At 43.0% G+C, this 26,796-nt stretch overlaps 2 protein-coding genes and 1 long non-coding RNA gene across 3 annotated transcripts; all 3 read left to right on the top strand.

Annotated features, from left to right (window-relative positions):
- Positions 1-614: 614 nt before the first annotated feature.
- LOC149358036 (uncharacterized) lies at positions 615-16,038 on the top strand. The gene is made up of 8 exons (XM_089576719.1): positions 615-633; positions 1,516-1,532; positions 14,209-14,364; positions 14,425-14,544; positions 14,611-14,777; positions 14,953-15,051; positions 15,659-15,736; positions 15,827-16,038. Exons 1-5 carry the CDS (start codon positions 615-617, stop codon positions 14,758-14,760), a joined length of 462 nt encoding a protein of 153 aa, XP_089432845.1. The 3' UTR covers positions 14,761-14,777; positions 14,953-15,051; positions 15,659-15,736; positions 15,827-16,038.
- A 79-nt stretch (positions 16,039-16,117) lies between these two features.
- LOC149358035 (uncharacterized) lies at positions 16,118-16,710 on the top strand. The gene is made up of 2 exons (XR_016289937.1): positions 16,118-16,454; positions 16,525-16,710. It is a non-coding gene; the product is annotated as an uncharacterized LOC149358035 (long non-coding RNA).
- A 6,471-nt stretch (positions 16,711-23,181) lies between these two features.
- Positions 23,182-26,742, top strand: LOC149358034 (calsyntenin-1-like). The gene is made up of 4 exons (XM_089576718.1): positions 23,182-23,358; positions 24,047-24,170; positions 25,287-25,441; positions 26,641-26,742. The coding sequence occupies exons 1-4, from the start codon at positions 23,182-23,184 to the stop codon at positions 26,740-26,742; spliced, it is 558 nt and encodes a 185-aa protein (XP_089432844.1).
- Positions 26,743-26,796: the final 54 nt, after the last annotated feature.

Below are 26,796 nucleotides of genomic sequence, written 5' to 3'. Positions count from 1 at the left end.
CCCCGGACAAGACTCGGCAGCGTCTCCGCCGTGGCTCCACTGAAGCTAAAGGTGACGACGTTTACCGTGCTTTGCAGTGGGATTCGGACGCGCTCCAGAAACATCACCTGGCTGTCACCAAAGACAACACCATGCACGCTGCCCGACATGTTGATCTTCCCACTGCACTGACGACAAAGGCAAAAGTGGCAAAAGGGCAAAAGAAAAATCCTGGTGACAGGTTAGACCCAACTAGGTACATCTTTGTCTCCTTTTATGTACTTTCAAAGCACATGGAGTTCAGTGCAACTAGGGAAACTTAGGGACAACCTCACATTCCTATTGGCGGCCGATTTTAGTCTCGTGCCGCTGTAGTGCAGTCACCGAGCCCACAGAGTCGTGTCAGTGGATGATGCCCTTTTATACATGGTGATGCTGTCGATGTTGATGTGGTAACCCATGGTGTGCTGAGTTCAAGTAGTTTCTCTAGCGGCAGATCCAGCGATGGAGTGCAGCTGACGGGTGTCTGGTGATAGTAACCGTATCCGTACCCAGCGCGTGGCAGTATGCTTGGCGATGAAGCCCCCATAGGTAGGCATGCCAGCGATGGCAGCAGCAGGCTGGAAAACACAAGGATGGTCATCTGCATCACGAGTGAGTGGTTTAGGTGGCTGTAGTTCAGTCACCAAGCCCACTTGGTCCGTTGGAGTGCAGAGCTTCTAAGGTATCAAAAGGGCCAAAACTTTGACCTACCTCTGAGATTTCAGTCTCTTTGGACGTTATTTTCCTTGTGTAACTTGTTCCACCAGAAGGTTTGATAACTGTAGGCCAAGGTTTGGTTTGAGCGGCCATTGTCGACAGAGTCCATCGAACGCACGTCCGCTCTCCTCAGAGTCCAGGCGGCAATCCCTACCTTTAGCGAAAGTTTTCAGGAGTACGTCAATGTGAAGGCTCGGGTGCCAGAGTAGATGATGAGGCTGTTTGCTTCTCAAAGGAAAGAACGAACGGGCTTTAATTTGAATTTTTACATCTGTTCAAGGCTCGCAAGGCTCTAGTATTTAGCTGAAGTTATCTTCGATGCCTGATCTATGCAGGCATCGAAGATAACCTGTTTGTTTTTCTAAAATGTCCAGACCCCTGGTCCGTGGCTCTTTAAAGCTAGTCTCTATTGCCAAAGCTAGCAAGGAATGAACTGCTTTAACTCACGTACACGGAAAGCAGTTTTCGTTTTATGAAACCAAAGTACCAAGTATGCCATCAAAATTAAACCGGAGTCTTCCATTACTTCGTGTCTTTCGCTTAATTTCTTTCACTCCCTCCTCCATCCCTTCCCTGAGGGCACGGTTGAGCCAGTTGAGGCTTCTTCAGAGGCCTTCCCTTCAACCTCTGCTCATAATTTTTTTCCCTCCCTGTGTCTACCGAGAATGCACTTTTCTTATAATTACAACCAGTTTTTATTTTTCAGGGACCTTTTCTGCCAATATTCAATCGTTTTGCATACACTACACTTTTGTTTTGCCTCTGTCTCTTTTGTAGAGTTCCTGACCGTTGAAGTGAGGGAGAATGTGTGGTTTACTCCGTAGCTAACCTCCGATATTCTAGTCTAAAAATTGTTCTCTTTTTCTTCCTTTTTTTTTTCAAAATATTAAAATGGTTGTAAGCACACTCCGAGCTTTATAATTTTTATGTTCCCAAACTTTTGTGATTGTCACAGGGTGGCCAGGAATTCCTGAAAACAAACGAAAATTGTGATGTAAACTTTGGATCATATTTTCTTGTTTAGCAGTAAAAACTAGAGGTATTTATTTTCCTTACAAATTGTTCCAAATATTTAGAAATTTGTGACCAAAGGTTCTTGTTGCCCGATGTTTATATTATAGTTAGCTTAGTTTTCGCAGCTTTCAATAAATGTTGAATGCGTTGAATGCTTATTTAGGACTTTTTTTTAAATCTTGAAGACAAGCGTACTGCATAGACAATCCAAATAGCTTGTGTTTAGCTTTACGCTAGTTTATGCTACAGATTGTGTGGTTCAAGGTGGCGCTGCAGCCCGGACCGTCAAGCATCGACTGTACCCAGCAAACTAAAAACCTCTCAGAGACGTCTAGCTAGACGTCTCTGAGAGGTTTTTGGTTTGCTGGGTGGTAACTGCAGCACAGTGAGCACAGTTTTGCATGTCAGAACTCCGCACTCAAACGACACCTGAGTTAGAAGTGTGGTGGCTGTGGAGCAAAATGTCAGTGCCAACTGGCACGCCCTATAGCAGCAGTGGCAGACAGCACCGTACTTCTCGATGTGACTCTAAATAGTGCTCTCTTGGCGCAAGTGGAAGTAAACACATGGATAGTAACGCGTGCGTCCCGCCGCCCGCCTGCCTCCGAGGTAGTTCACGTCGCTCGCCTCAAACCGTACTGTGACCGCTTGGAGCACGTGGCCTAACTCTTCGCGCTTTACGCGTTTTTCAGCATCAATTCTGCCTCTCTGCGCATCAGGACGATGCGCCTTTGGAGGAGAGCAGTGTCATGTGTGTTATTTGTGATTTTCCACTTAACGTCATCTTCAACCAGTGGGGAGCCAATCGCCGGCAAAGAGGAAGAGGCTCAGTGAGGAATCGCTCGTGAGCCCGGCCGCGACCGCTTGGACTGTCTCTGGCGCCTGCTCTCCTGTGGTCCTGGTCCTGGTCCCAAGACCCGCCCGCGTCTTTTGAGCGACCCGTGACAATACTAAGTAAAAATATTTTTTGCTAATTTTTTATTGTTTAAGCACCTTTTAAAGTCAGCCTAATTATGATCTAATTACCTGATCTCGTTATCATTTTCCTTATTGTCATTATTAATGTCATTTGTATTAATGTGACAGCCTATACATCTAAGAGAGCTATTTACAAGCCAAACTTATCATTTTGTTTCTTGGTGCTATTTTTGGCAATACATTGCGATAGTTGTTTCGTTGTTTGCCAGTTTCTATTTGTTTTTGTTAATTTAGTCATGCAGACAGGGACCGAAGAAATATGCTTTCTGGTTTGGTGCAGCAGAAAGCTTGGAAACACATAGGAAACAAATCTACCATGTTTCAGTTAGTTCCAGATTTGAAAAGGTGGAGGGTTCGGCTCATTAACCAAGAGTGAGATTACCCTGCCATGGTGGCTCAGTGCTCATGGTGCTCGTCTGTTGACCCGAAAGATGCGGGTTCGATCCCGGCCGCGGCGACTGAATTTCGATGGAGGCGAAATTCTAGAGGCCCGTGTATTGTGCGGGTCAGTGCACTTTAAAGAACCCCAGGTGGTCGAAATTTCTGGAGCTCTTCACTACGGCGTCCCTAATAGCTTGAATCACTTTTCGACGTTAAACCCCAATAAAGCAATAAACCAAACCAAGAGTCAGATTGCTTCAACCTAAGAATCAGCAGTCCTGATTTTAACCGAGTACTCTCTGTGATGATTGTTATGAAGTGTCGTTTTCATGAGATGTTCATTAATATGTTACCCGACAAGGGCTACATCATGCAGAAGTCAACTGTCCAAAGCTATTTAATATTTATTCATATAATTTTAACCAAAACAGAAAGTTGGCAAGGTTGCAAAACAGCTACTGGTTTGCACACAAAGTTTGAAGTTCTCTGAAAGAACAAAAAAATTGTGCTAACATTCATAGCTATTCTACAATTCTCGCCAGATAAAAACGATTAAGAAGGCTCATAACTGTAACTGCCAGCAAGGCAGGTGTTACAGACATATGCGCCACCCTGGTATTTTCGCTAGCATTCACCTGTGAAAATTAAATGAGTTGCTCTTTCTCAAGCAACTGTAATAATCATTTTAGTAGCCACGTCATATGATATCAGATCTGTAAAACAGCAAAAGAAGTTGTTATTCTCTTGTTATTCAAAACACACCGCTCTTAAGTGCCTCGGACGACATAGCGTCTTGTGTTACCGACTCTGCATTTATTTATAGAAAAAGTCGAAGCACACAGAGGACTCTAAAAGGGAACCCGGGCTACGCCAGCGAATTTTCTATTTATCTCTTCCCCCCTTCTCGCCATTTTTACTCAGTGTGCTGCCATCGCTGGAGAATTTGCAGCAGCGATAAACGTTACAACAGTGTGAAGGGCTTGTTCACTTAATTTAAAAAGCTCTTTTGAATTGCGCACATTATTTCACACACAAATATTTCACCCTTGAAGAAGACATCATGGAAAGGTCTTGCTGATTAATAAAAGAAGCTATGAGAATTGGTAAGAATTCACCACAGAGCAGCAGTGCAGAAATCGTGTATAAACTAGCAATTAGCTTTGTTTTTTGCTTTTATGCGAGCTTTCACTTGGTTTCTCATTTTTGTTTTGAAGTGAAGCTGCTTGCCCATGGCAGGTGCGCTTACCCTTGTCTAAACATCACTTTAAGCAATCACTTAAGCCTTCTGCATCGTTCTCATCATCCTGCTTTTCTGTACAGAATCGCAAACGCCTGAGCGCCTTCGCGTCAACTTGGACTTGTGTTTGAGGTTCTACCCAGGTCGTATCACAGGCCGATAAGCATAAGCCAAAAAAGGCAATAACTCCTCAAAATGTCTCCATAATATCCTCCGGGACAGTTCGAATCTTGCAAAAAACTGCTCTGCTTTACCATGCGCAGCACATGTGACCTTCTTCATTATCTTTCTTTTTGTAGCTGCTCGTTCTAAGACACCCTTCAAAGAGTAGCAAACTGCCTCTTGAATTATCATAGAGTGATTCCTTCCTGATCTGTCTTTTCCAGTATCAATGTAGTTCTATGCTATGCTTATTTTCTATTGAATTAATCTAGTTTTTACAATCTCCGGTTTTTTGCGTCTCATTTAATGCTGTTTATTTCTGCGTCCTTGTGTCCTGGATACTTACAGCTTAGGTTCATAGTTCTTTTCTGCCTTTCTGAGTCAACCCTCTTTGCTTTTAATCTCGACTTAACTTCTGCCCTTAAGCACCGAATCGCATTTCCTAAAGTAAATCCCAGCGCCATTATTCCTTTTCAAATTCATACCTCCTAGTACTACATTTGTTGTACACCCATAATGCCCTATGTTTTATTATCTCAGCACCTCTTAAGCCTTTAGCACTAAGAGACTGCTCATGCTTTTCCGTGCATATATGTCCTTTGTTTATCCGTACGCCAAGATATTTGTGTCTGGACGCTCAGTGTGCTTCATGGCCTTGTCTTGTAAGTGCCTGATCACTTGTATCATTGCAAAGGGCCACACCTGACTTGCACCAAAACAGAAACTGTTCCTCTTTTGTCTTCACAACAACTAAGCAGAGCTTGGAAATCTTCCTGGCTATCTCCTAACAGTAGAGCAGACAAGGAAAGGGGAATGAGGGGCTCGTTATAAATATGAGAGAAGCCAACAGCCACAGAAACCAAGGGGCACAGGAGATTTTTTTAATTAATTTATTTATTTTGTGGTGTTGATCAATTTATAATATTACTGAATATGTTATCGCTTAAACCTAATTGATTAGAAAAGCAGAAGAAAAAACAACCACATGCCGCCGGCGCCGCCACATGCCGTCCTGAGCGGTAACTCAGGACGTGCTACGTCCGCCGCTTAAGAACGCGGGTGGCGCTGGTGAACACTCCCAAGGTTAGGTTATCTGTAAACATAAATACCCCCGAAAGCTGAAGGCTTGACAGCCGTCGCCGTAGCTCAGGGGTAGAGCAGCGGACGCGTAATTCGGAGGTCGTGGGTTCGGATCCCACCGGTGGCATGTGGTTGTTTTTTCTTCTGCTTTTCTAATCAATTAGGTTTTAGCGATAACATATTCAGTAATATTATAAATTGATTAACACCACAAAATAAATAAATTAATTAAAAAATCCCCTGTGCCCCTTGGTTTCTGTGGCTGTTGGCTTCTCTCCTAACAGTAGAGTATCATCTGCATACATTAAACCATGGAGGCATTGCTCAAGAACCTTTTCACCTAATTTGTACAACTCTCTTGTTGCATTCTTTCCATACTTTTCTCATAAACCATAACCAGTAGCAATGATAGAGCACAACCTTGCCTTAATTATTTACGTACCTCAACAGTTGTTCTTTTATCCCTTTCCCTCTAATTTCAACTTTATTATCTCACTATATTTCCTGCAGGAAATCAATTGCCTCTTTACTGATACCTTCATCTTTTACCATGTTCTAGTGATGTTCCCTCTCACGTTGTCGTATGCACTGCTTATGTCCAAAAAAGGCTGACAACATAGGTCTCTTTCTGCCTTAGCTATATCTGTGCATTCGGTGAGCAGGTACAGGCTATCATACAAGCGCCTATCCCTTCTTGTCCTGTTGTGAGGCTCTCCGAGTATCTTATGACTTTCTACCCATGACTGCTTATTTACTTTCACCGTCTGGATTGCCATCTTATAAACGACAGATGATGTCGCAATTGGTGTGAAGTATTTTATGTGTAACCTATCACGTTTTGCTTTATAAATAGCATTCATTTTTCGTGTCGCCAGCTGTGTGGATTTTGCTTTTCTTTTGTGACTGTCTCCAATGCTTTTAACAATGTTTTCTTGCTTCTAGGACCTAACCAGTTCAGCTTGACTGGGATTTCGTCTCTCCCTTCGAATATGCATTTAGGAATATTTGCTTCCACCTTTTCCATCTTAAGACTGATCAGTTCTAATCTGCTCTCTGTTATGCTGTCCAGTGTTCTTCTCTCATTTGGGGGTATTACACTATCGTTGCTCCTAAATGACTCGGCCATAGCTGGTGTATTGTAGTTCGCAGCATTGTCTTCCTCTAAGCAAATTCCCTCAGCATCTTGAATCTGTTCCTGCTTTCTTTTATACATTTTACACAGTCAGTTGATATGGTTCCAGAATTTTCTTTGCCGCTCTTTAGTTGCATCGTGCACTTCAGCCAGCCAGCGGTCAGTGGACAGCTTTATTTTAGCCTGGATCAGGACCTACACGTGTGGTTTCTTTTGTTGATAAGGTTCTCATTTTTGGTGTATTTCCTCTTCATACAACTGCACCTTCCTTGCTTTGCTGTGCTCCCTAGAAGCCACCCATCAATGTTCGATGGCCTCCTTAATTTCTTTATTCACCGGTTCTTGGCTTCCTCTTTCCTCTCCCTTGGTTTGCCCATTTTACTTGTTTCTTTTTAGTACTGATGAGAAGTTTTATCTGATTATAATTCCACTTTTTCATGAGGCATTTCTCAATTGCTTTTTCTATATCTACTGCCGTTAGCGCAATTTGTTCGTCGTTTAATTTTGACTTCTCTGCATATATCTTTCAATAAGGGCTGCAGACTGTACTCCTCCTCTTCGTCAATTTCCATTTTTGCAGGCTTGCGATAGATTTCGTGCTATAGATTCGATGGCGTAGCTCGCGTTCTGTCTCAGCATCCTCTGTGTGCTTCTACTTTTTCTATAGATAATAGTGGAGTGGGTAACACCAGACACTTACTACAAGTGCCACAGTTGATCGCCATGTCGTCCGAGGCACATATGCAGTGCGTTTTCGATAACACAAGAATAAGAACTTCTTTTGCTGTTTCACAGATCAGATATCAGTTGAGGTGCCTACTAAATTGATTATTATATTTTCTTAATAAAGAGCGACTCATTTAATTTTCAGAGATGCATGCTAGTGAAATTAACGGCGTGGCACAAATTTCTGTAACACCTGTCTTGCTGGCAAATACAAGTTAAGAGCCTTCTTAATCATTTTCCTCCGATGAGAAGTGAAGAATAGCTCTGAATGTTAGTGCCATTTTTTTGTTCATTCAGATAACTTCAGTCTTTGTGTGCGAACCAGTAGCTGTTCTGCAACCTTGCCGAGCTTCTGTTCTGGCTAAAACTATAGAAATAAATATGAAATAATTTTTGACAGTTGACTTCCCCTTGACTCAGCCCTTGTAGAGAATCATATTAATGAACGTGTCATAGGAAACACATTTCTTAACAATCATCACTGAGTGTGCTAAGGGAAAGTGAGAACTGCCTGATTCTTAGGTTGAAGCTATGTTACTCTTGGTTAAAGAGCCAACCCCTCCACCACTTCCAATCTGGGACTAAATGAAACAGGCAAGATTTATAATCCCGCTTGTTTCTTAGCTTTCTGCTGCACCAAACTAGAAGGCTTATTTCTTCCGCGTCGGTCATCATGTCTAAAATAATGTGAAAGAAATAGAAACTGGCAAACAACGAAACAACTGATGCAACACATTGCCAAAAATTGCACAAAGAAATAGAAACTGGCAAACAATGAAACAACTAACGCAACACATTGCCAAAAATTGCACCTAGAAACAAAATGATGTGTTTGGCCCGTAACTGCCTCTCGTAGATGTATAGGCTGTCACATTAATACAAATGACATTAATACAAAGGAAAGAAAAACGATAACGAGATCAGATACTTAGATCATAATTAGACTGAGTTTAAAAGGTGCTTAAACAATACAAAAGTTTGCCAAAAATATTTTGACGGAATATTATTTCCACTTGCGTAAAGCGGTCACTATTTAGAGCCATAAATCGGCAAGGTTGACAAATGGTGGAACGATGCAAACAAAGACGAGAATAGCATTTCACATTAGACTGTCCATTCATCTGGATCCCCCGCATGAATGACAGAATATACTAGTTTTGCACTTGAGAAAACACCCTCAACCGCAGACAAGTGACATGTCTCAGGAATAATCACGTCAAGAAGTATGGAGCTGTCTGCCACTGCTGCTACAGGGCACGCCAGTTGGCATTGACTATTTCCTCCACAGCCACTGCGCTTCTAGCTCACGTGTCCTTCGAGTCCGCAGTTCTCACACGCAAAACTGTGCTCACTGTGGTACAGTTACTATAGTCGAGGCTTGAGGGTCCGGGCTGCTGTGGCACCTTGAACCAGACAATCCGTAGCATTGTCACAAGCTGCCTCTCTTGTTGAGCGGAAGTTATGGGATCTCCCCACCCCTCTGAGCAGCGGAAATTACAGGATCTCACCACCCCTGCGAGCATGCCTCGACATGTCTCTCCTGGGCAGCGATCGGCCACCATGCGTCCTTGACGATGGGGCGCCGGGCAACCTGACGAGGGCATAAAAAGGCAGACCGCAGCCCACCCTCGCCAGTGCGCTCTGGGGAGGTGCAGCCTCTCGGCTCACTCACGCGGCCGTTCACTCGGGGAAAGTGTTATTTTTTTTCTTCGCCGGGCTCGCGATCAACTCCTCATTCTTCCTTATCTGGCACGACTGCCGCTACTGAACTCTGCAACTACGACGCTACATCCAACAAGAAGGTCGTGAGAACTCCTGTTTTTTGCAAAAGACTGTTGGTCAATTGAACATTGTTTTCGCCTTTTGTTTAAACCTCGATCTGGCTTAGTATTTCACGTTTGTTCTGTACAACTCTTGCCCCTACTTACTATATCTGTAACATTTACTGTGCTATCGCTATCTTCTGCTTTTATCGTGGTGTTTGTTCATTGTCGGTTTTTTTTTTTTGTTCGATTATTACGTAGTGATTTGGACTACCAGCTATAAATATCCAATTGTTTGAAAGAATGGTGACTTTCTTGTCAACTTATTCCTCAATCCCACACCGATGCACGTGATTCACGGGTTGACCGGCCTAACTTTTAACTGTGTGCTCAAACTTCATAGAGGGACGATGGGTAACCGTAAAGGGGATCCCGCGCCTCTGTTGACCGTAAAGGCAGGGGTTTGTGACAAGCATAAACTAGCGTAAAGCTAAACACAGGCTATTTGGATAGTCTATACAGTACACTTTTCATCGAGATTTGCAATAAAGTGTCTTAAATAAGCATTCAATGCATTCAGCATTTATCACAAACTGCACAAACTATAGTCGGATACAACTTAAGTCTGCAGTGAAGCTCTGCCCACATTCAGCCTTTGCGCACAGACTCCTCCACGACAAAAAAGTAGTCCACTGCTTAAACGCTTCTTGTTACGTAAACAAGAAGCCTATCACACGAAAAAAATTATGAGCTCTAGAATTTTGATACATGGATTGTTTGATACAGTCAAACATTAAAAAGCTGGTTTCGTTTACAGTTGCGATTGGCCAGTGGAGTAATACAGGACACCGCGGACCGTGGCCCAGTGTTAGCAATTGCTGTTTTTTTAAGTTGTATCCTACTATAGGCTAACTATGGTATAAACATCTGGCAACAAGAACCTTTGGTCACTAATTTCCAAATATATGCAACAATTTGTAAAGAATATAAATACATTTAGTTTTTTACTGCAAGATAAGCAAAATATGATCTAAAAGTTACATCACAAATTTTGTTCAGTAAATTTTGTTCAGTAAGTGCAAGATGCTACAAGGAAGGCAGAAGCTGGACTATAGTGGTTGTTGGGTCCATAACGATCGAGAGTAGTAATCGTGGTATAAAATTGCTAGTGTTAAAAAGCCAAGGAACATATTTTCCTCACAGACTTTCCAGACTTTTTGGTATCACTAGTGTCTTAGGGATGGTTTATCAGTCATTTAACATTCAAGCTGTGCCGTATTATTAATACCAAAACTAAAACTGGATGTGAATGCCTTTTTTCAACATTGCACAATAGACAGTTTTAGTATAGCGTACGCAAAACCTTTGCGTACGCAATAAAATAGCGCATGTAGAATGCGCATGCGCAGAACGCTAAAAGAAGCTTAGCGTTTAGCGTACGCACGCAATTTTCTGGAAATAGCGTAGCGTCTTTGCGGGGCTTGCGGAGACAACATGGCGGCGCCCTGTTTGCCCGCTTCGGTTCTAAAATACCTCGTCATTGAGTTATTCGGCGCTCAACTGGCAATAAATGGTGGTATTCGCTTCCGCTTTCTGTCGTTTCACTGGGACGCAATGTTATGTGCGATAACTTGCCGGTACTCTTGAGATAGCAGTCTGTTTTCAAGCCCGTAAGCCTAACGACAGGTTGTGTACACTGTCGTCATGGCAACGGCCATTTTTTAGTACTTCTCAAAACGACCTCAATTTTTTTTTCGACGTGTGGTGGCGCTAGGTACTTACCCAAACGGGGCTGAACCTGGATGTTGTATGTCTACTTAGCGCCTATTGCGGAACGGTCCGCAAACGCTCAACTAAAGGTGTTGTTCGCGCTTTGAATTTAGCGTACGCAAACATCTTGCGTGTTGCGTACGCAAAAAACGCTAACGCTATACTAAAACTGTCTAATATTTAGTGACAGGACCTTGTAGAAAATGCTGAAAACAACTAGGATTAAGCATATGTGTGTTCCGTAAAAGCCTAAGCATATTTTTTATGCTAAACCACACTATTTATTATAATTTACTATTTGTCACTCAGATCTCCTGCATTAAACTCATTTATTACATGCTATAAAAAAATGTGCTGCAAAAGTTTTTGCAAGACAAAGACCAGATGCTATTTCCCATAGGACAAGAAGAGTGTCCCATTAACAGCTGCAAACTTGCTCCTCTTGCAGTTCCCAGTCAAAAGAATCCATTGGAACCAATTCGATTTCCAATTGCTTCCAATTGGACGAGTTCAGTTTCCAACTGGTACCAAATGGAATGGTATTCCAATTCGATGGTCAAAATGGGCTATCCAACTGGACCAGTTGTGTTTCCATCGGGTGAACCCAATTGGTCTGACCCATTGTATCCAATTGGTCCGCCCAACTGCTCCCAATTTATCCAATGAATGTTTGCATATTTGACAAAAAAGGTAGAACTGATATGGTTCTTATAAGAGCTATCAGCAGCCTAACCTACTAAATTGTACTCATCATCTACACCACCACTGAAGCTGAAATTAAATTAAATAACTGCTCAGCGGGAAAGCACCACCGGCCCCAGTGTGAGAGCCTAATAAACTGGGTATATAAGTTGGAGCAGAAGTGCATTCTCTGGATGAACATATTGAGGTAATATATGCTACTAGTTGAAGTTGAAGTTGAAAGTTTATTCAGGAACACAATCAACCCAGGTGAAAATTCAAAGTGGTATTGCAAGTGGTACCACTTGCAACAAAGTGGTTCCACTTGGGAACCACTTTAATTTAAGTGGTACCAGTTGGCCTATTAAGTGGTTCCACTTAGGAACCACTTCAGTACAAGTGGTCACATCTGGTCTTCAAAGTGGTTTCACTTGAAAACCACTTTGGAGTGAGTGGTGCACAAGTGGTTCTAACTGCCCCTCAAGTGGTCAGTAGGAAACCACTTGGCAATTCCACTAGCCAGCCCCTTAAGTGGTCCTAGTCAGAAAACCACTTTGGGCCAAGTCAAGCTTTCTTGAGTAATATTGCACATACAGACTCATGTTGAGCTCACGCGACAACTTGACTGAGGCAGACCCACTGTTCTTAACAAAAAAACAAGGGCATGGGGGATTGGTGGTTGAATGGGTAAGTGCAAGAAGCACCTGAAGCAAAAGCATTGCTCTGGTGATCCTCCAGACTTGTAATTAAAATCACCACTCCTGCATACTTCTATTTCAATTTGGATGAGCGTTGTACAAGCTGTACCTGTGTTGTCACAACCAGTAATGCATGCCACACTAGAAGTTAGTGGTGGCTCTGCACTGGCTAAATTGCACATCTTAAGGGACCCATTTTTTGACTTCTGATGGCAATGATTATGAATTTTTATGGTGCAAGGGCATCTATGGCCAAAAAGCGCCATGGCACAAGGTATTTTCGACTACTCAAGGTGGAGCGACTCCTGTTACCAGCAAAGAAAAAGTGTGCCCCTTTTCAGATCTAGAGGCTAGTTTATTTCCTGTGGTCAGAAAACTGGCGTGTGGTCCTGTCCGATTTCGATTTCCTTGTATTGCTGTGTGAATTAAGGTTTTCCAAGGATTCTGCCAACTTTACCCGCACAGTTTCATCCGCGAGAACTGAGGCTAACTGAGTCGTCAGCGGCAGACCAACGAAATAGCTGCCTTCTGACGTTAAATCCCTTCGAGAATATTGTTCTCCACACACAGAACACGCCGGCGAGATACCCTGTCTTGCTTGCAGGTTGCCTGTTGTAGTTTCGAGCAGTGTTTGACATGTTGGGCAATGGAAATGGAAAGCAATGTAATCGGGAAAAGTGCCTGCGAATTTCCGGAAAATATATTTGCTGTCTGGAAGACTGCTTGTTCCCAAAAGCTTGTTTTGTAGTCTCAGCAATTTTTCTATGCTTGTCCACGATAGGCCTTCTTCAATAGCATAATCCATTATTAAAACGAGAGAGTCTCCGACGGTGAGCGAAGTTCCGTTCCCTAGCGGGGTTGCAAATTCAATGAACTGTCTGCCAGAACCTGTTTGCAAACGGCCGGATCCAGAATTTCCAGTGTTATGGTGCTCGTCATGTGCACAGTCTAGAACTTCATCTGTATAGTCCACAGAATCCTCCGGTTCACTGAAGAGATCATGGTACGAATCGGCAGTATCACGAGTACCAGAAGCCGAAGCCTGCGTGCTCGAGGCTGTCGCACTGGTGCACTCTTCCGTCATAATCCTATGCGCCGTTGACCTCGGAATGGCCTCGTAATCCGCGGCGTTAGGCTCTAGGTACCGCTTCCGAGCCTTGTGTTTTTTTTGCACGGATCATTCTAAATAGCCTTCACAAAACCACGAGACAACAACAAAAGAAACTTCGAAGACAAATTTAGGCCCCAAAATACCCAAAATGCCACAAAAAGACAAGTTCAACAGAAGTCTGGATTGGATTGGATTGATGTAGCCTGATGAAAGATTGTAGTAGTTCGAGACTGATACGAGTATTTATTTTTTTCAATTAAATCACTTTAGATTTTGTTTTTAAAACATAGTAAGTTACATTATGTGATCACATTTTAAAATATGAACAACAAAATCATGCATTTGGTATTTTGAGTTAAATTGGCTGAATATCTGAAACGGCAGCCAAGACAAGACAAGCATTTGTTGTGAACACGCTCTTCTGTGCCCGCAGCGGCGTGCTCGCAGTTATATTGCATCCTTGCTGTGCTTGCAGCCTTTCAATCGTTGTTGGAAATGTATGCCCTGGTGCGTTTTTTAAATTATCATGACGGTAAGGTGCACCGTGTCCCCGTCGTTGACATCAAGGAGTTCGAGCCAGCGGATGACGCGGACTTCGATCCGAAGTTCGTCTATTCAGCCTATTGGCATGACCCAGAAAAAGAAAACTCCGGCCACTATCCGGCACAAGTTTTGATGTTGGCAGGTTAGTGGATTTGTTTCCGTAAAATCGTTTCTGCTTATTTTACCACCTGAAGGTCGACACCAACTGCGGCATCGATTTTTTGCAGACTGAAGAAGGACTGCAGAAAAAGCAGCAATCAAAACGAGTTCGAAAAGCAAGAATTCCAGTATCGGAGTACGAAGTGGACAGTGACAGCGATCACGCGCCCCACTTGCGGAAGGAGAAGCGGGTATGTTTTAAACGCAATTTAGATAGCGGAGATATCTAATAGGGATTCACCGTGCTTCAGGAACAAAAGAATCAGAAAGAGTTGCAGCAGGCTGCTAAGAGCCAGGCCTATGCACACATTCTAAAGGAACAGCTTCAAAATGCGAAAAGGAAAAATAATGAAGCATCCAGCTGTCCTGCCGTAAGTACACCCGGCTACAAATGTCTTATGTTCTGTTCATAACAGCTTTTTTTTTTTTTTTTTCAGGCTCGAAAGAAACGCCGAGAATCGACATCCGGCAGCGATAGTGATGAATGTGTTGTGGCGGAGTCAGAGCTTGTGCTTGCTAAGCAGGATGCAAGGCACTGGCGCCAGCGCTACAAGGATAAGTGCGAAGAGAATGAAAGAATGCATTGATGGAAAGCTTCATGCAAGTAGGTTGGCATTAACTTGCTCACTTAACTGTGTTAGATTGCTCTGAAGTGGCTTCTGGTTTTGTTTCTGTGGTGATAACCTGTGTGTGCACTTCAGTAGTGGAAGTTTATTCAGGCTTTTTTTGGGGGGATTCATTTTTCAATAAGTGTTTAGTTAAGCTGACTTATGTTTTAGTGCACAAGCTACTTGAGGAGCAAGTGCTGGGCAAGAAGCAATTGTGTGAGACTCCGGCAGTGAGTGTCCTGCCGTCGACCGGGGTTCGTTTCGACAGTGGTAAGTTGGTTCATCGATTTAGTTGCAAAACAAATATTAAACTAGTGGTACACATTTTATTAAAGCCTTGTTACTAACATGACCACCATGAAGGTACCTTTAACATCGCTGCTCTCCTTAAATGGTGACTTTTGCTCTTGCTACACCAGCAAGTTGTTAAAAAACTCCAGGAGGTCGAAATTTGCGGAGCCCTTCACTACGGTGTTCCTCATAGCCCGAGTCACTTTGGGATCATTAAAACCCCCATAAACCATAAAGCTCTTCGCTTAATTCAAGTTAAATAATGTTTGCAAACTTCTGCTAAAGAAAAGGCTAAATAATTGTGCTAGGAGGAATGACGAGGCATTTGCTTCAGGAAGCTCAGTTGTATTAAAGTAATATAAGGGACAAAAACTGCTTAGCTACCCTGGACAGATATATTATGGCAGCTTAGGTATAGGTAGCCAGCCCCAATTCATTGAGTCCTTCCTTATCACAGTGATGGAGTTAGTTTAAAATCAAAACATGCAAAGGCTTAGTAAATTTGCACATGATTTAAGAGCAAGCAACAGCAGTCAGCTAAAAGATACTGGTTCTGATTTGGAGCTAACAGTGCATTACATTTCAGATGTCATATCTGATTACGACAATGAGCGTGATTCGCCAGGAGGCTCGGATGTTGCCCAGAATGTTGGACCACTGCCCAGTGAGACAAAGCTCTTTCAAGAATGACTGTGCAGATTTAGTTTACTTTGTTTTTCCATGTGATGTTTAATATATATGTTGACATATGCAGGCGCTTCAAACGAAGTGCCAAGGGTTGCCCAGACTCCAGTGGCCAGAGAGAACAACACGCTGTCGCAACAGCAGCCTCGTGCTCTTGGTAAGCGTAATACTTTGTTGGAGATAAAGGTTGAAGTGCTGCATGAAACTTGTTGCTTGTTCCTCTAGATTTTAAATAGCCTTTCATTACGTTCAAACACTTTGAGAGAAACTTGTTGTGCCAGTTTGTTCTTAGATGTAGCACAGGGTACTAAATCAAAGAAAACCTTGTACTAGAAATTACTTTCCCATGTTTGCAGTGTGCAGTCAAGAAAGGCCAGTTTTTACTGAGTGTGGCAACGGAAGGGTAAGCGTACATTTTACTCTGCTTTACATTTTTTGGGGCAGTGGTGGAGTTTCGCTATTTTTGCAGTTTCACCTGAAGAGGGGAGTCACCATAAGTGAGGCCCAAGGGAAGAAGATCTCCCAATCAAAAAACTTGAAGCCAAAGCTTGTTGTTAAGGGCACGGCTCAGGCACTATGGGGCTCTGAAGGGCTGGCCTGTCGCACATATAGTGGCAGGGTGGCCCCCAAGGACAGAAAGAACCTTGGTGTTCAGCCCCGAAAGGAACCGACTCCAGAAAAAGTCAGCCTTGTGGTTGGTAAGTCGAGTTCAGGCCATGTCAGCCACAGTGCTGCTGGAGTTCTAATTCAGCAATTACTGCTTTTCAGAAACACTCACCCATTGGGGAAGGCAGAAACAAATTGATGTGGCAAGCACCATTGCAAATCTCTCAACAGTGCTGTCGGAGAAAATACAAGACACTCGACGGAGCATGAAGCGAAGGGCCGTGGAGGTTTAAGCCTAAGCCAATAAATCATGAATGTGGCCAGCATTCTTATTGTTTACATTTCAAAGACCTGAAGTCTTATTTTTCCATTCAATTGACAAAATAAATCAAACCATTTGCAAGTGGTTTATGTAGCAAGTGGAACCAGTTGCAAGTGGAAACAGTTGCAAGTGGGACCACTTGCAAGTGGGACCACTTCAAAGTGGTTTATGGAACAGGTACCATTTACAAGTGGAACCACTTACAAGTGGTTCCACTTGTAAATGGTACCTGTTCCATAAACCACTTTGAAGTGGGCCCACTTTGAATTTTCACCTGGGAAAGTTACAATTTTATACAGCGAGAGGTCCCATGGTACAAGACCATGGGTGGGACCTCCCATGAAAATAAATTTCAATATGCAACGTAATATAAAATACACAACACATTAATTAGTGACGCACAGAATAAATATAGGTACATGGTGTAATATTAGTTACTGAAATATTTAAATACAAACAGTGTAATGCAGGATAATGTACAGTAAAACACTCACAGATGCCGCGATACATAGGATAAATAACAAAAAAAAATTACAAATTAAGAAGGAAAAGCTTTAGTTTGACCTTGAATAAAGAAAGCGTATTAGTTTGTTTGATGTCTATGTTCAAAGAGTTCCAAAATGATACGGATGAAAAATGAAGGCATTGTTTCCCGTAGTAGTTCTGACCTTAGGTAGTAAAAAGTTATTACGCAGCGCAAAACGTGTGACGATGTTGCTCATGATCGTGCCGGGAGAAAATATGCTTAGCGGGAGATGTTGATGAAGAATCTTAAAGAATAGGATACCAATGTTGTAAAAATAAAGGGCCGAGATTGGTAGAACGTTTAAATCTATGAACAAAATGCGGGAGGGTGACATTCGAGGGGTATAGGTTATGATGCGCATGGCTTGCTTTTGCAGTTTTATTAAAGGCCAGAGATGAATATGATAGGCGTTACCCCAAGATGAGATACCGTAGTTTAAGTGGCTGTGGATAAATTCATAGTAAAGAGATAATAAAGTTTGGACTGGAAAATAGCTCCGGGCTTTAATTAGTACGCATAACCCATAGGAAATTTTCTTGCACGTTTCAGCTACATGATGATGGAATTTTAAGTGAGGGTCAATGATAACACCCAGAAAAGAAACTCGATCTTGCGACGAAATAGCAGCAGAATTGAGGTATAGAAGTGGTGTGATGGGCAATGGCTTCTGAGGGGGATGGAAAATCTGAAAACAAGTTTTAGTGACGTTCACGGACAGGCGGTTAATGTGGCACCAGCGCTCAAGAGAATTAAGATCATTCTGTAGGTTAAGTATCAGCTGATTAATGTTCTGGTGCGATGATAGCAAGGTAGAGTCATCTGCGTATAGTATACTATTGCAATTCTTTAAACAGGATGGTAAATCATTAATGTAGAGTAAAAACAATACAGGGCCAAGAATTGAGCCTTGTCGAACACCCTTGTTAATGAAAGCTATGTTAGATGTATGGTCATTAATAGAGACTATGTGCTATTATCCTGTATCCAGTGTTGCTTGTGTGATGTATGTGTGTCTATTGGCTTTGATTTCCATGAAAGCATGTTAATTTCAATTCCGTAGAAAAATGTTCATTGGTACTAGCACAATGTCTCCTTGCAGTCCTCATATATCAGTTTTCCTTTTGCACATTACAATATGTTAAGGTGTAGAAATATTTATCCAAGATCTTAGAGCATATTATTCACAAACATTTAGCTACCTTTCTCAATGAGCATAACATATTTTTTGAACATTTTCTGGGTGAAATAACTGCCTGGTTTAATGGGTCCAATTGGCTAGCCCAGTTGGATCCATTTGGGTCCAATTGGTCCTGTGGCTAAAAACACAACTGGAACCAATTGGTTCCATTTGGGAAATCCAACTGGAACCAATGGGAATGTCCAATTAGTTCTAACTGGAATGTCCAGGTTCCAATGGTTTTTTTTTTACTGGGTTCAACAGTAACGCTGCCTATGTCAAGAGCTTGTTCTGCTTTTGGGAGCAGTTTTTTTGCTGTTTTTTCCTTGTGCCTGACTTCTTTTATATTGTGGTGCCTATAGCAAAGCTGTGCCGCAGGCTTTGATGCCTTGCTTTGGCTTGAGGATCTCATTTGGAAAAACACAAGGCAAGCTCATCTTTTGCCTAGCCGCTGGTGTTGTTACTTATCTACCTTATCTTGAGCACTGTACATACAATGTGTAAGTTATGCATTTCCACATTTCTGTAGGAAGCTGGGCATCCGCAGCTGAGGTGGCAACCATCGGGGACATCTGTCTGTACACAGGATGGTGGTTCTCCTTCGACTATCCTCAGAACACAAAGTACACGACTGAAAAATGGCTACCGGCTCTCTTCTGCATGGATGGGAAGCAACTTTGATTTTACATTCTGAAGCTACTGAACATTCAAAAAATGACACAAAACAAAGCATTTATTTTGTACATTTTTTCATCTACATAATTCAGCATTGGGAAATCGAGTACAGAAATTCTTACACACAGAGCTGCAAGTTATATATAAATGACATGTAATGTCCCACACCACCATGTAAGATGTGAAATGCATTGCAGTGCAGGTGCAGTGCATAACTAAGCATGGTTAATTTTATTTGTAAGCAAAGTTCTTGCATCCATCAAAGCTGCAGTAAGTGGATGCCTCTCACTGCTGGAATAGCTACTATGTCATTTGCCCATCCAGGATCTTGATGCACTTTAATAGAGGTTTTCAGCCACAAAATCTCAGTGTATGCTTGTTGGGGCATAATTCGTGCATGCAGAAAGACTACACAGTAGTGCTGAAAATTCAAAACATTTCTATTGCAGTTGCATTTTTGCATTACAGCTGAACTAAAATTAACTAACTTGAGAGAGTTGTTAAGCATGCTAGCTTCTGCAGTAATTCTTCCATAAGGCATAGCAAATATTCAACAAAAGCAGTTAAGCTGACAAGAACATGAAGAGACTGTGCCCCTTGCTAAGGTTGTAAAACATTGGTAAGTACACAGACTTTTGAGATTGGGAGCGACACGTGGCCAATGAGGCACACCATAGTAGAGGGCTCCGGATTAATTGAGACTACCAAGGGACCTTTACGTGCGCTGACAACACACAGCACAAGAGCGTCTTTCACGCTTCGCCTCCATCGAAATGCGTCCGCGCGTCCAGTATTGGGTCCTCCGACTCAGTAGCTGAGCGCCCTAACCACTAGGCCATTGCGGCATGTATAGAAAGAGTACTGAAAATCCTCTGAGGATTTGTACGGTTCAAGCAGTTCAAGCTCTTTGCCGTCGTAGCCACAGTGCATTGGTACGTAATATGCTGCAGTTGTTGGTAGTCCATATATTCAGCTCCTGGAAGTGCGGAACCTCTAGGAAATATGTACCCTAATATATATTAGAGAACAAAGTAGCAGCCACACGATACCAGTAACAAGATGCGAACTTTTAAGTAAGTGAATGAAGCATCCTAAACTCGGCGCAAACAGACGACGCATGCCGTAACGTTCGCACTAACAACGCTTTTTCACCCTTAGTTCAAATATGAAATATTGAGCATGGACATAATAATGCACATCGAGCATGGTGACCTTTTTTATGACTTCATTAACCCATATAAACATATTAAGAGCTGAATCTTACCTTGACAATTCCTAATTGCAAGCAAAGTGCTGTGCACGCACATCTTGCCGAACGTCCCAGAAATGAGAATAGCAGCTCATTCAGTCGCCAAATGACCCGCAAGTCCAAATACCCAGCATGCCTTGCGATTCATTCAGATTGGACACCACCTATCACTGAATGACCCGGGAGTCGGGAGTACCCAGCATGCCTTGCAAGCAATGTCAAGCTGTGTTTCATTCTTCCATTCCTTTAATTTTGCTTGCCCAGTTATCAAAGCTTGTTCTCAAATTTTTGTCACCTTCACCATGCAAATGCTTGAAGAAGCTTGTCTTGCTTTTTCTGTGCTCCAGGCACTATCTGGAGCCCCTGGATTGGGAGGCAAGCAGTAACCACATTTTCCAAGTGACGGCCTTCAACTGTTGCATGAAACAGAGCCATCCAGTCACTGTCACCATCACGGTCAACAGGGTCTGCAAGGTTGGATGGAAAGGTAAATTCATCTATAGATATTAAGAGTGCGTGTATCCTTCTTCAGCTTTCTTAACATTAGCTTACATGTGTGGCACGTGCTCAAAATTGGATGGAAAAGTAAACTCAGCTATAGATATTAAGAGTGCATGTGTCGTTCTTTAGCTTTCTTAACATTAACTTAAACATCTGTGGCACATGCTGCAGTGTCTGCGGAATAATGTAGATGGGGTGTACTGCACACCACAGCAACCAGTGCAGGTCTCATGTGGAGATATATTTGAGAGCAGACTGTACCAAAGCTGCTAACGTGTGTGGTTTAAGCCAGAAATTACGGATTACCATCCACCTGAGCACAGATTTATGGCTACAAAGGGAAACCATACGTACACTTAAATGCATGCATGCATGCAGACACACATTTTGGAATGTCACTGTGGCAAATTTGCTGCTGACCTACTGAAGTAGCTGTACATCCTTAAAAAAAAGTTAGCGAAATGTTTTGGTGCGTATGTGTTAACATCACATGAGCCGCAACAACTGACATGTGGAAACGGTTTGTCTTCTGAAGGACCAGATGCTGCCATCGCATGCAACTAAGTGACTTGGGTTGGCTGAAAGCTTTTGTGAAAAGCATCTTCACAGTGTTAATTTCCTCTTCCTTGTGCACTTCTTTATCGGTGCCTGTAGACTAGGAAGAGTGACAATGTTACAGCTATAATGGCCGTAGTGGCTTCTGCACTAGCTGCAACCCAGGTGCATGTTTTGTGCTTGCAGCATGGAGGATCATGTGGAGTACACACCAGGCTCCGGTCGCCGGGCCCTGTTCCCGGATGCCCTGCTGGAGCTGTGTGAAGGGGCCTGTGAACCCGAACAGCTGTCGGCTCGTCTGACTTTGGCCACCCTCCACGTGGGCAAGGGTTGTGACTGGAACATCTGCTCGGTCGATTCTCAAAGGAAGCTCTGCGGTAGCATGCCTGTCGCAAGTTACACACTTTTCATAATTTGCCAGTGAACATTAACCTCAGTGTCATTGTTTCTGCACGATGTATCATGGCTTGGTTGCTTTCATAATGGTGCAATTGAACTTGATAGTTCCTTGTTATGTTTTGAACAAATTTGTTGGCTCTTCGGGATTTTTTTCACTGAATGGTTACATTTCATCCTAACCTCTTCAGGTTACCTAGTGCACCAAGATGTGCACACATTAATTATTAATGTCCCTCAGGGCTGCTTTACAAGCTTTCTTCAGACTGTGCCCAGAGGAATCACAATCAGCATTCTCCTTCTTCGCCACATACATGGAAGCCGAGTGGACGCAAGTTCTACCGACGGATGAAAGTCGAGAGAGTGACCAGGTCTATGAATTGATGGTGGCACAAATGCTGTGGTCATTCCCGAGTCATCTGTGTCGCACAACCTAACCAATGTTTTCACTGTGGGCTTCTGGATATGTCCCCACGCACCCACAGCCCACAACGCCAGCCACCTCAAGGAGCATCTCCTGTGCAGCTCTGATGGCCACCGTAAGTGAGCTGTCACATCTGATTAGTCCAAGTTGCTTCTGTGCTCCCCACTAAATGCTTATTGCATGCTTTTGAATATGCAGATTTGCGGAAAAAAAAATCGGGTTCAACTATATCTCTTTTTATGAAAACTTTGCTACCTTGCAGCATCATTCATGGACAGGACATCCTCATGATTGTACGAGATGTGAGTAGAAGGGTGCAAAGTGGACATATACTTTTTGGTGAAATGACCTGCCAAAACGAATGTGATATTTCCAAAAATGGTTCTATGAAACTATTAAAGTGCTACCTTGGTACAACTCTTCTTCGGTATGAAAACAGCTGATGCAACCAAGAACAGCTCATGCATTTAAGCATTTACCGCTCCTTTTTATGTCCTTTCTGCTGTGCTATCTTCCTTTGAATAAGTGTGACCAATTGGCTTGCGACTCTACCTGTCCAGCAAAATTATCATTGTGGCATTAACGTGTTGTAGTGACCTCATCAACAAGTTGAAATTAGGTGATTTGCTAATTGGTATTCTTTTGTTACGCTTCATTCACATTCATCAGACCTGTCGTCTGATTCAGTAGGGTGTTTACAATGCATAGTTGGTCAGGCAAAAGGGCGTTCAGCTTGGTATCTAAGCCCCATATTCCTCCACTTTGCCCAAGTTCTTTACATACTTAAGCACACACATAAAAGTGTTTCAGGGAATAGAAATAGCACTCAGACACTCTAACAACACAGGCATTTTATCTGCTGATTCTGTTTTCTTTGGGCCTCATGCATTTGGTGATCACCCTGCCTGATTAGATTACATTAAAAAGAATATGAAAGAAGAAAATGAGCTCTCCTCATTGAGCTTGCATGTGTGTGGCTAATATTCATACAGGTATGAGCCGGCATGAAACAGTGCTCTTCATCCACAACTGCAGGCTTATCCTGCTGCTGTGCCGAGAGCCCACCCAGGAGCAGGCCAACAAGTTCACACCAGCTGAGTGGCTCTGGAAGTCATCCGAGGTGTGCTGCGACAGGTGGCACCATTATGCATTCTTCGTCAACTTCCCTGAGGTTAGCATCCTTGGCTGCAATCTGCACTACACAATCCATGTACTATCCTTTTAGCTGTGCGTTGCATTATGGGGGTCAAGTGTGCTGATAAGCACATCAAGTAGCTGGTCATGGGGTATAGAAATGTGAATATAATTGGGAGTAGATGTTCCAAGTTGATACAGTATCTCCTACTGGGTAGGGCACACAAACAGATCAGTCCAGGGAAAGATGATTATCTGGAAGTTAATTAGTTCAGAGTGGTTTATTGCAGTATTCTTAGAACAATTATTGCAATAGTGAACAGCTCTAATTCCAACTGCACTCACTCTAAAGAACAGTTTAAATAAAGCTGGTAAGTGTAAGATTGGTTGGTGCCCAGCTAGTAATGAGTGAAAGAGGGCTGATCATAACTAGGAACATTGCATTTAGTATCAAATGTCTTGAGTTGGAACTAAACAGTGCCCAATTATCCCTTAAAGAGTTCAGAATGCACATGGTACAGCTTGATCTACTGTAGCTTTGGATGTTATGTGGACAGTATTCCACAGATGTCTGTGGCCAGTTGGATTTTGTGGACAAGCATTCTTTGCATATTTCAGTGGGACATGGCTCATGCCTTTTAATTCCTGAACTAGTTCAGGCATTTGCATTTTCCTACACTTCCTTCTTGCACGGCAATATCATATGTTGGTTCTGTTTGATACAGGCGTCACTCTTTGTCGATGGACGGCCCTTTAAGGTGATGGCTAACTACCCGAAAATTGTAGATGACTGGCGTCTCGAGACCAAGAGCATCAATACCACATTTGTTGTAGGAGCCTGCTGGCAAGGTATGCTGCCTGTTTTACACTGACGGCCTTAGCGGCTTCCAACAGCATCTGCTGTAAAGAACATGTTATGTGCACCCACAGAAGGAAATAAAACTTCTCTACAACTTGCTGTAGATTTCCCTGCATGAGCTGAAGTGTAAGGATATAAACAAAGAAAAAGTTACCTGAAATAACGTGAGGTATAACAATATACTACAGACTAGTTTGGTAGAATTTATTGCTGCTTTGTTCTATGTCAGTAAACTAGGAGCAGTCATACTACTGCTGGCCTTTTGCTAACACACCATTTGTGTATGCATTGAGGTAACGTTGCATGTTTCATTTCGGTGCTCTGCAACCTTAAAACTCAGCATTTACTTTACATCTCTGGCTTAAGAGCTGACTGATTAATTTTTATTATATTGAATTCTTGATAGATCAAGAGGTCTAAATAAGCTTACTTATGGTAGGGAATATGTTGTTAATGACATCCTAGTAGAAATGAAGAGAAAGAAATGGGCTTGGGCAGAGCATGTAATGCAAAGGCACAATAACTGATGGTCCTTAAAGGTAATGGAGTGGATTCCAAAAGAAGGGAAGCATAGCAGGGGGTGGCAGAAAATTAGGTGGGCAGATGAGATCAAGAAGTTTGCATGGAAAAGATGGCCACAGCTAGCTGGCACTGGACAAGACTAATTGGAGAGGTATGGGAGAGGCCTTTGTCTTGCAGTGGGCATGTCAGGCTGATGATGATGGCAATGATGTTGTTGTTACCATTCTGACAAAATAGAGCCACATCTAAAGCTTGCTAATCTGGCATGCTTCCTAAAACTGTATATTGAGAAATATTTTCCTCAAGGCCAGAACTAAAATAAGGTTCTGCACACTGACCCATTTAGTATTTACTGGGACCAGAAGTCACTACAGGTTGGTGAGCGTTTTCAAATCTTTGGTGCAAAATTGGTGATAAGCAGCGCCACTGTTTTCTAATCCCATGATGTAAAGCCAACTCTGCTGCCTAAATTCAGCTGGTCATGCAGGGCCTAGCCACATGCCTTGGTGTGCCTTTGAAGCGTGCTGTAGGTCACTGAAGAGGCAGAATACAGCAGCCGCTACGTTGACTTCACGCACATGCAGCCAAGGACAACAAGATGGCATTCCACTTCCACAGCTACCTGATGGGCCTGTCTGTGTTGAGGGAGCGTACAGAGTCTCCTGATGTGCTCTCCTGCCTGCATCTCTGCAAGGAGTGGCTTGACATTCCCCCTGCAGATTCACAGGCTGCAGGAATGGCAAGTGGCAGATATTTACTGCATGTGGTCTCTTTATTGTTCTCAGCTCCATGAATTCTACCAGTAAATAAATAGAGTTGGTTTCCATGGCCTGCGGCAGAGGGTTTGTCTTGTGCTCAGTGGTCTGGCTTCATGGCAGATGTCTTCCTTGCTGTGTATCAGGCACTGAGATCTGGATGTTGTTCAAGAAGGGATTGTCCCGTAGTTTGACTTGCATACATCGAAAGGCCCAGCTGCTTTATTCTAGTGCCATACAAAGAAGGTGCTCATGTAACAGTGAGATTTTCATGAAAGTGTGTGCCTTGCTAGGAGCTTGGTCTTTTCTGCTTTCTTGAATAAGATAAGGTGGAACAGGGCTGATTTCACATCCCCAGCACTTACTGTGCCAGTCCTTGCAGATCCAATGTCAGGATCTCGGGTTGCTGTTTGTGCAATGAAAAGCTCCATTAAAGGTCACTGGCAGCCACAGAAATACAGACTAGTTGGACATTGGCACTGTTTTGTTTTGGAGGCAGCTATTCACAGCGCTTGCTGCTCAGTGTGGTCAACTGCACAGCGAAATTTGAAGTATTCTGACTCCTGGGATTGTCACTTTTTGTGCATTGAAGAAAGTTCTGCCTGTTGGTTTGAGCTGGTATTTTTTGTGATGCCTTCAGAATTCATTGTTCATTTGAGGCTTGGAAGAACATACTATCTGTGAGAGCTGTGAATGGCACATGCGCGGTACTGTTATGCCATGTGATGTTCTCATTAGCACCAGATAACATTAAGCTGCCAACTGTACCGTATTTTCCGGTGTATAAGACGCGGCTTTTTTCAAAAATCTTGCTGGTGTGTCCTGTACAAGGGTTCGTCTTATATGTGAATTTTTCGCGTTTTTTTTTGCGAGTTCAGAAATTACTCATGTTCATGTTCAAGGTTTTGTCGCCAAAAAAATATCACTACCAATGATGCGGTTGTAACAGGGTTAATACTTCAATATGGGGACTGCCGTGTGCAACTTTTTTAGGTGAACTTTATCATGAAATGGCGAGTATGACGACTTCTGGGTTAATTAACATGCGGCCGTTTTGGAGGCCCCAAGAAAAGGTAATGTGAAATGCCAAAAGATGGCGACAATCGCACTTCTCATCATTGTCGAGACAAGCCAAGACAAGCCAGTGTTTTTTTTTATTCACCCTTGTGGGATATACAAATAGCCTTCATCGCCCCCACACCGAGTCACGCGACGAGAGCGCGCGCTGCAGGGCATGGGGAGAAGGGGCACCCGGTCACTCTCCTCACTCCCAGCTCGGACGTGACATCACGCCTATGCACTGGCTGTGTAGGGAAGGGGTCATTGCCTTGAGTGCAAC

This window comes from Amblyomma mixtum, chromosome 3 (assembly GCF_055824585.1).
Source record: "Amblyomma mixtum isolate Tamu chromosome 3, ASM5582458v1, whole genome shotgun sequence".
Taxonomy (NCBI): Eukaryota; Metazoa; Arthropoda; class Arachnida; order Ixodida; family Ixodidae; genus Amblyomma; species Amblyomma mixtum.
The sequence above is the reverse complement of the archived record's forward strand: the minus strand, read 5'-3'. Positions and strand labels throughout refer to the sequence as shown.

Coding starts and splice junctions, on each gene's coding strand:
- LOC149358036 (XM_089576719.1), top strand. Junction 14,365..14,424: donor ACTTGCGGAAGGAGAAGCGG/GTATGTTTTAAA, acceptor ACCGTGCTTCAG/GAACAAAAGAATCAGAAAGA. Junction 14,545..14,610: donor AAGCATCCAGCTGTCCTGCC/GTAAGTACACCC, acceptor TTTTTTTTTCAG/GCTCGAAAGAAACGCCGAGA.
- LOC149358034 (XM_089576718.1), top strand. CDS start 23,182: ATGAGCCGGCATGAAACAGTGCTCTTCATCCACAACTGCAGGCTTATC. Junction 24,171..25,286: donor TGTAGGAGCCTGCTGGCAAG/GTATGCTGCCTG, acceptor ACGCACATGCAG/CCAAGGACAACAAGATGGCA. Junction 25,442..26,640: donor ATTCACAGGCTGCAGGAATG/GCAAGTGGCAGA, acceptor ATATACAAATAG/CCTTCATCGCCCCCACACCG.